This window comes from Oncorhynchus kisutch, linkage group LG24, assembly GCF_002021735.2.
Source record: "Oncorhynchus kisutch isolate 150728-3 linkage group LG24, Okis_V2, whole genome shotgun sequence".
Classification (NCBI taxonomy): domain Eukaryota; kingdom Metazoa; phylum Chordata; class Actinopteri; order Salmoniformes; family Salmonidae; genus Oncorhynchus; species Oncorhynchus kisutch.
The window spans coordinates 6,001,155-6,014,280 of record NC_034197.2 but is presented as its reverse complement, the minus strand read 5'-3'; the positions used below and the strand labels follow the sequence as shown (position 1 = coordinate 6,014,280).

Here is a 13,126-nt window from a genome sequence, read left to right as displayed (position 1 = left end):
ATAATAGAATTAGGCTGTAACGTAACAAAATGTGGAAAAAGTCAAAGGTTATGAATACTTTCTGAATGCGCTATAGCGTTATATAATATTAACTCCTGCAGAATTATACAAACATTTAATTTTGTCTTGGGAAGAGAGTGGAGAAATATGATTTATTTCTTTTAGCATTTCTTTTTCGAAAATGTAAGGTTCAGTGTAATGTGTTAACTTTGAACACTGTTCTGCAAGCAGACAGTATTTCAACCACATAAAATATGCACCTAAGATGAACTGAACTCTTCACGCTTTCAAACCACTTGAGCCACAGACAAAAAATAAGTGTCATTATGTTGGAAAAATTGCGCACAACATTGCATAGGTCTTAATTTCACGATTTGGACATGAATTTGCTTTCCAGATCTAATAAACATGTGGAAATGTGAGCAGCATTTTGTATGTTGAATTAGTTAGGGAATGTAAACAAAGTACAAACTTTTTTTACATTTTAATTTCAATAGCTCATTGGTCATGTGACCTACTTGTCTCAAACAAGGTCCAGAATGTCCACTGACTACCCTACTATATTGTTTTCCATTTTCATCTCACAAGATTTTACATGAATTTTTTTAAATTTAACATTTCAATAGCTCCATGGTCATGTGACCTAGTGACTTCAAACAAGGTTCAGAATGTACACTGAGTGGGCCTACACACTGCACACCCTTCAGTTTGTCCATTTTCATCTCACAAGATTTTACGTGAATTTTTCTAAATGTAAAATTTCAATAGCTCCTAGGTCATGTGACCTAGGGACGTCAAGGTTCAGAATGTCCACTGAGTGGGGCTACACATTGCACACCCTTTTTTCTACTTTCATATCAAGCTTTGCAGGCCATTTCACATGGGTGTTAAAAAATGTTTTTGAAGTTAACAAATGTTCCAGCCTCGCAATAACTATTTTTCACATGGACACTGAAAAGATCCTCAAATGGCTGTATGTGGTATGGATCAAGGACAGGAGAGGTGTTCGAACAGAGGTGCTTAAAGGAAGGCGCACATGTAGGCCTCGTGAAAAACAATGTTTCATATGCTCTTTTTAATCACAGTAATAGGCAGGGATTTGTCAGTCAGAATGAGCTTGATGAAGGTGAAAGAATCCTTTTCATAGCATCACCTTCATATACTGTACATTAAGACAAATCCTTCTACGTTGAGTATTAGAACTCAGTTTCCATAACCTGATAATGACTTGATATTTGAGTGTGTTCACAACAAGCCACCTACAGGCAATAGTGCATTTGAGGGTTTGTCTTTCCGATGAAAATAGTTATTTGATGCATGGACTACTATTTCTAACTGGAAAAATACATTCCTACGTCTTTTGTGAGTAAAATCATTTTTCCAAAATTGATTTAGGTAAATTTTTGTGAAGAGGTATGAGGGTTGTGATATGGGTCATTTAACAGCAAAACCATTTAAGGGATCAATACATTTCTATATTGCTTCCCCAGTATCTGCATGAACCATCAGGCCAATTGTTTTTGGTTGACCCTGCTGGACAGAAAGAGAAGGAGGAATCGGAATCACGCTGCATTCAAATTCAGGTCTAGTTATTCCATTGTACTGGATCCAATACATATTAGCATTTTACCTACATTCATAAGTGTAATAATATTTTATGACATGCGTAGAGCAGACTGAAAGGGGAAGGGTAGCTCTTGACTTGAACTACAGGGGTTCTCTGTAAAGAGAGAGTAATCCAAAAGGCACAGACACACCCCTTGACTATATACTAATTACTGTCCATGAGTAACCTCAACCTTGTGGGTCTGTGGGTGTTTGGGCCAATAAAGTGCCAACTCAATTCTACCAGTGACGAGTCTCTCATGCCCCTATAAACGGGGACATAGGGCAATAGTTTTTAATCTAAACCAGTACACTAACCCCTAATTGGGTCTCTTTTCTTGACACATAGTAGCAGTTTACCAGATGAGAGGTCAAGAAGATCAAAAAGTAGAGTTTTGTAAGGGCGTCCTGTGCTGGCCACATTGTCATATCCATTCTGGATTCTGAGTGGTAAAATCATAGCTGAAAAATGCCTCTATGTACAGTATGTGTATACATTTTCCCCCAAGACAGAACTGCCAAAGGGGGTGGAGTTGCAATCTACTGCAGAGTTCGGTCATGCTATCCAGGTCTGAGCCCAAACAGTTCGAGCTTCTACTTTTAAAAATCCACCTTTCCAGAAATAAGTCTCTCAGTTTCCGCTTATTACAGAACCCCCTCAGCCTCCAGCTGCACCCTGGACACCATATGTGAATTAATTTATCCCCATTTATCTTCAGAGTTTGTACTGTTAGTTTGTACTGTTAGGTGACCTAGCCCTTGACCAGCACAAAAACATCCTGTGGTGTACTGCATTAGCATCGAATAGCCCCCGCGATATGCAACTTTTCAGGGAAGTTAGGAACTTACCGGCAGTCTCAACAGCCTTGGTTTCTCAAATGACTGCCTCGCCTGGTTCACCAACTACTTCTCAGATAGAGTTCAGTGTGTCAAATTGGAAGGCCTGTTGTCTGGACCTCTTGGCAGTCTCTATGGGGGTGCCACAGGGTTCAATTCTCGGGTCGACTCCTTTTTCTATATATATCAAAGATGTCGCTCTTGCGGCTGGTGATTCTCTGATACACTTATACGCAGACGACACCATTCTGTATGTATACTTCTGGCCCTTCTTTGGACACTGTGTTAACTAACCATACAATTCTCCTTCCGTGGCCTCCAACTGCTCTTAAATGCAAGTAAAACTAAATGCATACTCTTCAACTGATCGCTGCCCGCACCTGCCCGCGCGCCTAGCATCACTACTCTGGACGGTTCTGACTTAGAATATGTGGACAACTACAAATAGGTGTCTGGCTAGACTGTAAACTCTCCTTCCAGACTCATATTAAGCACCTCCAATCCAAAATTAAATCTAGAATTGGCATCCTTCACTCATGCTGATAAACATACCCTCGTAAAACTGACTATCCTACCGATCCTTGACTTCGTCGATGTCATTTACACAATAGCCTCCAACACTCTACTCAGCAAATTGGATGCAGTCTATCACAGTGTCATCCGTTTCGTCACCAAAGCCCCATATACTACCCACCACTGCGACCTGTATGTTCTCGTTGGCTGGCCCTCGCTTCATATTCATCGCCAAACCCACTGGCTCCAGTTCATCTATAAGTCATTGCTAGGTAAAGCCCCGCCTTATCTCAGCTCACTGGTCACCATAGCAGCACCCACCCGAAGTACGCGCTCCAGCAGGTATATTTCACTGGTCACCCCAAAGCCAACACCTCCTTTGGCCACCTTTCCTTCCAGTTCTCTGCTGCCAATGACTGGAACGAATTGCAAAAATCACTGAAGCTGGAGACTCATATCTCCCTCACTCTCTTTAAGCATCAGCTATCAGAGCATCTTACAGATCATTGCACCTGTACACAGCCCATCTGTAAATAGCCCAACTATCTCATCCCAATATTATTCATTTTATTTATATATATATATATATATTTTGCTCCTTTGCACCGCAGGATCTCTATTTGCACATTAATCTTCTGCACATTCTATTACTCCAGTGTTTATTTGTGAAATTGTACTTATTTCGCCACTACGGCCTATTTATTTATTGCTCCTCCCTAATCTTACTTAATTTGCACACACTGTACACACCTTTCTATTGTGTTATTGACTGTATGCTTGTTAATTCCGTGTGTTACTCTGTCACACTGCTTTGCTTTATATTGGCCAGGTCGCAGTTGTAAATGAGAACTTGTTCTCAACTGGCTTACCTGGTTGAATAAAGGTGAAATAAAAAAATAAAAAAATAACAAATACTGTATGTGGTAATGTCTTATGTCCGTTCTACATGTAGTGTTGGTACATGGAATATTACTCAACTATATAACTACTATCATAAATTGCTATTGCAAATAGAAGTATTATGTTCAACAACTGACATTTTCAGATATTATTTTGACAAACACACTTTGGTGCTTACAATTCATTAGTGCTTTACACACTTTGGTGCTTACAACTCTATTGTCATAGATTTGGTGGGCATTGTCATCTGTGATCTTTGTGATATGACTTTCTTAAAGCACGTACTGATGAAACTGTCACTTAATATGTATTTCTTAAAGTCTACAAATGCTCAACATTTATTCACTCTTTGGATCCTATATGCTACTTTTATTATTGTCCTGTAAATGGTTCAGTGCCTATAATTTACGCTGTGTGTAGAATGGGGCATAAAGGAATTTACCTCTACTACCAGATTATAGTGATAAGGAAAACAGCATACAAATTTGGCTTGTGTATTCATTTGCCTATAACTAATCAGAATTCCATTATGTTTACATAAAAAAGAGAATACTTCAAAATGTGAAGATCCTGCCATGGAAAAGACGACTGGGTGGACATAAAGTGGAAAGGAGGGGAAATAACTCACACCATGCAGCAGGACACCTTCAGCTGTGGGGTCTTTGTAATGCAGGTTTGATAGTTATATTTTCAATAATGAATGGTTAGCTGTTATGTGACAATTAGGTCAAAAATATATATTTTTGGTGTAGATGGTCAAGGCCATAGAACTTCCCCAACATCCCCTACCAAATTGGTATGGAACCTTCAAAAACACATGGAGCAACTGCAAAAAGAAATGGCTGAGGATATACTAAAAATGTCTGGTATGTAATGACATTTAATTCAAAGTAAATGTAGATTCTTTATTTTTATGTAGTGTCGGACAGCCATATGTTCAGTTCATGCCTATGATTTCAGAGTTCAACAAAGCCAATAACTGGGTTAGTAACTTTATTTAACATGTTTATATTCTTTTGACAACAGTGACGGCATGCAAGACAATTTATGATATAACACAATAGATGGCTAATTCGTCATTCTGCATTGATAATTGATATAAATTATAACGTGTTATGCTTTATTTGTTTAAGATGGAATGTTTTGCATGCCAACGGTGGTTCCATGTGCTGTAACTGGGAATGAAGACAAAATAATTCAACTAACTGGAAGTGCAGTCTTTGTTGTTGAAAATGTATGCTATACCCCACCCACACTGAAGAGGCCCTGAAATGTACATCAACCATGGATAAAGAGAAAGTTAACATTGTGAAATGTTTCATACTTATCTGAAGTGTCTGTTGACATGTTGGAAAAGATTAAAGGTCTACAATTTCTGTTTAATTTGTCAATATTACATTTTTAATAATTGATTTACTGGCCCCCATTACTGTGGTTACATATTCAGTATATGTATTGACCAGCAAACCCACTGCAGCCTACCTCACTAGCTCACTCTCCATCCCTGCTTTGGACAATTAATAACATGACTCTCGTACTTTGCCGTTTTCCTTTATGGTTGATATTAACGACGAAAGGAGATATTATCTGTCTCTCTCCTATTGTGTACCGCTGTTAAATACTGGAGAAAAATAAAAAACAGGGACAATAAGTACTTAGAACTACCAATTATTAAAGATAAATATTAAAGAAAAGGGTAAACACAACACTGGACTGAACCCCCTAAATTAATCTTAATGTGCAACAATATAGAAGATACATGACAAGAGGTTATGCAATATGGGTGTATATCCACTGCACGCTTCTTAGGTGTGTAATTGACATGACCAAGGAGCTAATGAAATGGGAAACTATGAAGAAATGTACATTACACCGCATGATTTTACAGTACACAAACAAGAGTGTGCAATATAGAAGGGTACATTCTGCACCATGTTTGAAATCAGGTCACATGACCAAGGAGCTATTGAAATTTTACATAAAAAAAAAAAATTCATGTCAAATCTTGTGAGATGAAAATTGACAAATTAAAGGGTGTGCAGTGTGTAGGCCCACTGAGTGAACATTCTGAACCTTGTTTGAAGTCACTAGGTCACATGAGCAAGGAGCTATTGACATTCTAAATTTAGAAAAATTCATGTGAGATGAAAAAGGACAAACTAAATGGTGTGCAATATAGAAGGGTAGTCAGTGGACATTCTGTACCTTGTTTGAAGTCCCTAGGTCACATGACCATGCAACTATTGAAATTTTACACTTTGAATGATTCATGTAAAATCATGTGAGATGAAAATGGACGAACTAATGTGTAGGCCCACTCAGTGGACATTCTAAACCTTGTTTGAAGTCCCTAGGTTACATGATCAAGGAGCTATTGAAATTTTACATTTAGAAAAATTAATGTAAAATCATGTGAGATGAAAATGGACAAATTAAAGGGTGTGCCATATAGAAGGTTATTCAGTGGACATTCTGAACCTTGTTTGAGTCCTGTAGGTCACATGACCAATGAGCTATTGAAATTAAAAATGTAAATAAATCATTTAAAATAGTGCAAGATGTAAATCGACAAAGAATAAATGTGTGCAATGTGTGTCTATGCCATCGGGTTAGCTAGAACCCATTTTGAAAGTTTCAGGAGTAATGGTTAAAAAGCTATTGAAATTTTAAAAATGTGATTTGTCACTATGTTGACGGTCCCTAACTGCTGTTGGTGGATGTAAGGAAGACTACAGGCGAATATCCATCGAATTTCCAACCTGAAACTGTATTTACCTCTGTGCGGAAACCACGAAAAATAACAGTAAACGGGATAAGATGTTTACATGTCACATTATCCCATCCAAGATCAGCATATCCCAGACATCTTATCCTGGTTTCGTATAACCGGGATACATGCTTTTTCGGGTTATTGTAAATGGGATATGATGTTTATATATGCCTCAACTCAAAAACAGAATACTTGAGTATCCCGAATAATAACGGGATATTAGTGTGCATGTAAACGTGGTCACCGATTGACCCTGTTTCTTCAAACAAAATTCTTGCATGACTGTAGCCTGCAGACTAGGGGCATGACATTAGCATTCCATAACGTCATATCCATTTAGATTCTTTCATTTAAGTTTTTAATATTTCATCACACACAGATGGTTTGAAGGGACATTTCTTGTGTTATGGAAGATATTTAAATAGTATTTTAACCCACAAAGTTTAATTAGATCATGAACAAATGTGGTATAACAGAAGCAGTTTTTTATTGATCAATTTAATATATCAATCAATATTGTAAACCTTAGAGCAAACATCAGGTTCATTTCTGAACACATTGATGGATGAAATGAAGGACTCTTTCAAGTCCTACATATGTACAAGTCATGTCTTTATATCAAAACACAAAGAATCAATGTTAATAATTTCACTACTAGTATTATTAGTGTTGATTTTAACATCCATGCTTGTTTTTGGCATTCAGATTAATTACCAGGTGTTGAGAGACTGATAAACTCAGAAACACATTGGATTCCTTAATTGAGCCAAATATACATTAGCAGCAATTCAGAAATAAATAGTGACTTTGAATTGTGTTGTTGTTGTGTATGGTCACAGACCCTTCACTCACCACAAGTGAACTAGGAAACTTGGAAATGTCTGATTTGCAAACTGGTTTAACATGGCATATGTATAACTACAACCAGTTAGCAAGTCGGAAGTTTACAATTTTCCTTGTTCCGACTAGCACATTAACATCAGTACAGAACAGGCTGCACAGAGTGCTACATCATCAAACCATGACCATGTCATTACTTACCAATTACTAGCTTTAGCCATGTCATATATAGAATAGGCAGTGTAACCTGTTCTCGTCAATTGGTTCTTTGTCTCCTTCCTATGGTGGACACGGATCAGAAAAGACCGGATAGATGAAATCAAAGCTAAAAACATTTTTCATGCCTTACAACGCCAACCACATTTTCCAAAGATGTTTCCAATTCTTTGCATATTTGTGAATAAAGAGTGTGTAGGGGGGGCCGTTTTTTCAGGCAAATTTGAATCATTCAGTGTTTCCCTATCAGTTTCCACAAAGTAAATGGGATAAGGCATTTAAAGTTATTTTGGACACACATACTAAACCATAGAGTAAATTATCCTAGATATGCTTTGTAGGTTATATGAATGTAGTAATTAGGACTATTATTTCAACAATGCATATGTTGGAGAAAATGGTAATCCCTTCATTCTTTCCTATGGCTGGTATTAAGGTCTAGACCAGGGGTGCGCAAACTTTTTGGCTCAAGGGCCACATCGGGATTTTGAATTTCAATGGAGGGCCGCATTTCTTGTGGGACCAATTGTTTGTTAAAATCAATTTGCGGTGGCAGCGGTCTAAGGCACTGCATTGCTGTGCATGAGACGTCACTACAGACCCGGGTTCGATCCCAGGCTGTGTCACAGCATGCCGTGACTGGGAGACCCATGAGGCGGAACACAATTGGCCCAGCATCGTCCGGGTTAGGAGAGGGTTTGGCAGGCCGAGATTCCTTGTCCCATCGTGCTCTAGCGACTCCTATGGTGGGCCGGGCGCATGCACGCTGACGAGGTCGGCAGGTGTACGGCGTTTCCTCTGATACATTGGTGCAGCTGGCTTCCGGGTTAAGCGGGCATTGTGTCAAGAAGCAGCGCAGCTTGGCTGGGTCGTGTTTCGGAGAGCGCACGGCTCTCGACCTTCGCCACTCCCGAGTCTGTACGGGAGTTGCAGCGATGTAACTACCAATTGGATACCACGAAATTGGGGAGAAAAAAGGGGTCTCGAGGGACGGATTGAAGTGCCCGGCGGGCCGTACTTTGCCCCCTGGTCTAGACTCTAGGATGTCTTCTCTTTACATTCTTTAAAAAAAAAGTATACATGTGGAATGACACAGGCTTGACATACAGGACAACACATCAAACGTTTGGGAAAATAAAAGGGACAACAACTATTGTAGACCAGTCACCCAGAAACTGTGGAAGCATGGTGACTTAGACTTATTGATGATCAGACCCCCTGGCCCTATTTCAAGTACAGGGGATTCAGTTTACTCAAATAGATATTTCATAATGATGGACAAATCACAGTACTGTAAATGGTGTTACCTCCCAGTGGAGCTTGCTGAAATACTTGACTGCATTGTCCCTAAAACTTTCCCAAAAATGATTTGCCGTGTTCACATTTGGCATACTCGGATATCTTCCTCATGGAGACCCATTAGATTCCAGCTGGTTAGTAAATCGCCCCCCACAAAAACCATGCTTCACAGCGGCCTCACTTTATTTGAGACGAGATAAGTGCACACAAACCACATCCTTAAAAATACCAGAAATGAATTAGTGGAAAAAACACTGAACATTATAAAACAAGTAAGGAAAAAAAGTGAGTGTTAACCTTAATGGTACAACGCATCTTTTAATAGTTACAAATCCTTTTTTGTTTGTCATCAATACACATTTTAGGCAGATCTGTAGCTAGGATGGATATGTCACATGCCTTAGGAGTGGGGATGAGATCAAGGCTGCTTCCCTGAGTTATGTTAGTCAACGGTTTGACATCGAAGCCTTTTATATATATGCCTCAACACTATGCTGTAGCTAGTCACTAAGTGGCACAAAGTAGAGTGGCTTGTGCTTTGGATGATTACAGCGAATGCTTTTTGGTTGATGATGGATGCCCCAAAGTTAATACCTAGAGGATAGGTATTTTTTGAAGGCTGAGTGGTAGATTTACCGCAAGTAACCAACAGATATCCCTGGAGAAGTTTTCCTTTTGAGGAATAAAAAAAGTAACATTCTATCAAACACACTGTAAAAAAAGTAAGTATTGTTTTGCATTTTATTTGTACAACAGGTTTATGAAGATTACCTCACTTGAGTTGAATAAACAGTAATTCATCACCGGCCAAAACATTGGGCTGATTAAACACATTTAGCCAAATCCACAGAAACGTTAGCACTCGTGTTTTTTGTAAAACATTTATTTCTGACATTGCAGTTCTGTACAAACCAATCTTTTCTACACAAGTTTACCAAAATGTTTAAGTTGAGAAAGTTAGCAGTTATTTCAGCCCTTATGGTTTTCATATCAGCCAGAGACTAGTAAGCATGAACACTTCTAAAATTATTATTTACAAAAAATGTACTTGACTACAGTATATCTACGCCCTATGTATCAAGGGAGGGACATCTTGTAAAGTCAAGGATGCTGGCTGATATGTATGACTCAAAGTAGTTTATTCTATGGCAGTGAGAAGTTTTCTGTATTGAGGTATATTTTTCTTGTAGGTGTAGTGACAGCTTCCGCACTGTTTCTAGACGGATTGAACTTGCCTCCAAAGTATCAGGTTAGCGTTTTTTCGTCATGAATATTGTTCTGGAGGCAGCTCTGCAGAATGGTCACTAGCACACTAGCACTAGATAGCACAGCCACAAAATCATAACATCTCTAATCCTAAATTGAGACCAAAAAGCACATTTTCCTTTTCATGAATTTTTACATTATCGACAAATTTGACTTTGCAGCTAGCCTATTTAAGGGGAAATCACTCAGTTCTGCCTCCAGGACAACCCTCATGACAATAAACGTCAACCTGCTCCCGAGTATGTAGTTCCACCACGCAATTCATCGGTTTATCTTAAAGTGCTTTATTTCAGATGAAGAGAAAGAGTCGCTGTTTGACTATTGTTCTTGTAAAATCCTAATAAAAACAAGCCGCTAAAAACATTAACTTGAAAACCAAGTGACAGAAGGCGCTCGATTTTAGAGTTTCAGGGTCAATTGTGCTTGACCTATGCTTATGCATTTCTAGATGGAATCTCTTGAGAGGGTATCGTGTAGTGTTGTTACTATACAAGGTGCCTCTTGGCAATGGGGCTAGGTCAGTTTTGTTATTCTAATGATCCCGTGTTTAGGGGCTCCTTGTCAGCATTGGGTGGTAAGTCCCATTTTGATTACAGACAATTCGTGAATTTAATACGAATGAAATGTGACAGTGATTCTTTTTATTTGTCAATTTCAATCATCCCATTTCCAGATTTAACTGAGGTAGAAAATGGAAATGACCCCAATCTGCACTTAATAGTCCCTGTGACGGTGAACCAGGTCTGTCCTCTGCTACATGGAGCTGGTGGGCAGTCTAACTAGTCCTCTGTATGTACCCCTCACCCAGTTATGGAGAAAATCACTTGAAAAACACTTCATTTCACCAGCAGTAAATCAAGCCTGGCTACTTCCTCAGTGGTTGATCTATAACGACGACCACGCATCATTCTCATTCTCCAAAATACAGTTTTGTAGAGTGTGTTCAGTTTAATTGGGTGACAGACTGGCGTGATTTTCATATTAGCCCTTGGGCTTCCAACCACACCTGCAAACAGTTGTTTTAAATGTGTTTTATCTGTATTGTTGTCCATCACTTGTTTTCTTTGGTGCAAACAAATAAAACTTGGTTGACTATGTGTTGATGTATGCAATGCTCTTTAGGATTCTCCCAAAAAATGCTCTTACTCAACTCACACTCACAATGCAATTGAAAACAAAAAGATTCAGTAATTCATCTAAACTTCTGGATCCCACTTCTGCCACCACCTGCGGTTGTAAAACTGGGTTGTTCGCAGTGGGGGAGAAGAGCAGTAGAGTCAGGGGAGCAGCCTCAGATCTCTGTGTTTATGGGGGGAGTTAGTAAGAGAAGGCGTGTTCGTAATGTCAGTTTCTGTGGTCATGGCATTTTTCATTTCATTTTTGTTTGTTCAGCTCATGCTTTCGCATGTAACATCCTGCCTGTATAACGTGTATAGGAGTTTGTGTGTGTGCTCTGTAACAGGAATGTCCATCGCCATGTGTTCAGGTGTGTGTTTGTAAGTGTGTCTGTGTGTGTCTGTGTGTGTAAGTGTGCATGTGTGCCGTGGCTGTATTCGGCTCACTCAGTCAATAGTTTGATCTCGTTGGCGAGGAGGGTGTTGAAGTTGTAGGCCGGGTCAGGGAGGTTGGGCAGGACCGGGCTGGGGCCAACTTGGCGGCTCGTGGGCTGCGGGGTGGTATCGGCCAGCTCGGGGTCGCTCTCACTAGAAGTGGACCCCACGCTCATGTTGCACACGGCCTCGGGCAGTACGTTGCTGGGCGCCGGGCACACCTCAGGCTCGCTGCTAGTCTCGCTGGCACTGGACACCACCGAGAGCAGCGACATCTTGCGTGTCAGGCGGCTAGGCAGCAGTGAGAGGGCGTAGTCAGCCACGATACCCGCCACGTCCATGCCGCACGCCTGATCGAAGGCAATGAAGCCCACATTGGCGTTGGCCTCGCACACCACGAACGAGCCGTCGTTGAGCTGCAGCAGGTCAATGCCGCACACGTCCATGCCAAGGATGTTGGACACCTGCACCGCCAACTGCTTGCCCTGCTCACTCAGCGGGCACATCATCCCCACGCCACCTGCAGGAGAGGAGGGCAGAATGGAAAGACTGGTATGTCAGTACCACAGACACGCCTGTAACTGCGATCTGTGGACTGTTCACTGTGTGCCTTACATTCACATTCTCTGCGGCCTCTATGGCAAGGAATGACCGGACAGAGAAAACAGTGACCAACTCCCAGGGCAACTATTTCTTAATGTATTGTGAAATGTGGAATTATTTGTATTTATTTTAGAACAATAGATAGAAATAGGATGGACAAACAAATAAATCATATATTATGTAAGTAAGCCAGAGCAACTGAGAATCTATGCTTGCGTAAGACAAACAACATTTTGTTATAAAACACAATGTGACACTTGTCATGTAACTGTGGAACAATTGAAGGCTGATGACCCCAAAATGTCACAAGACATGAGTGTGTTTGCTAACCTAAAACTAAAGACGTTATGACAAGCATAATCATGTCTGTCATCAAAAGCAAAGTCACATTCAAGACAACTATATTGTCCTTCTTTGGCCAAATTCAAGTGCAATGCTCCTCTCACTGTCCCCTGTGCTCTGGTGTGGTTTCCTAACATACATGACATAGCATGTTCAGGGTCAGTTCCATATGTTTCTTAAGAATGAAATGATCTCATTCACTGAAAGTAACATCAGTATGTAAAAAAATGATTTGGCCCTGACCTTGGTTCTCTTTGGCAATAACCAGTCTATAGTTGAGTATATTGTGACTGCAGGCCACACTACTTGCCTAGATAGTTCTCAGCTATACTTTTCGTGGCTGTTTATTTACCACCACAGACAGATGCTGGCACTAAGACCGCAC

General features: G+C 40.0%; 1 protein-coding gene across 1 annotated transcript in view; it reads right to left on the bottom strand.

Moving 5' to 3' along the window:
• Window positions 1-4,831: 4,831 nt before the first annotated feature.
• Window positions 4,832-13,126, bottom strand: part of LOC109869491 (beta-citrylglutamate synthase B-like) — a 47,550-nt gene continuing 39,255 nt past the window's right edge. The window contains exon 5 of the mRNA XM_020459682.2: window positions 4,832-12,316. Within this exon, the coding sequence (XP_020315271.1) occupies window positions 11,805-12,316 (512 nt within the window). The 3' untranslated portion in view covers window positions 4,832-11,804. The remainder of the gene's footprint in view (window positions 12,317-13,126) is intronic.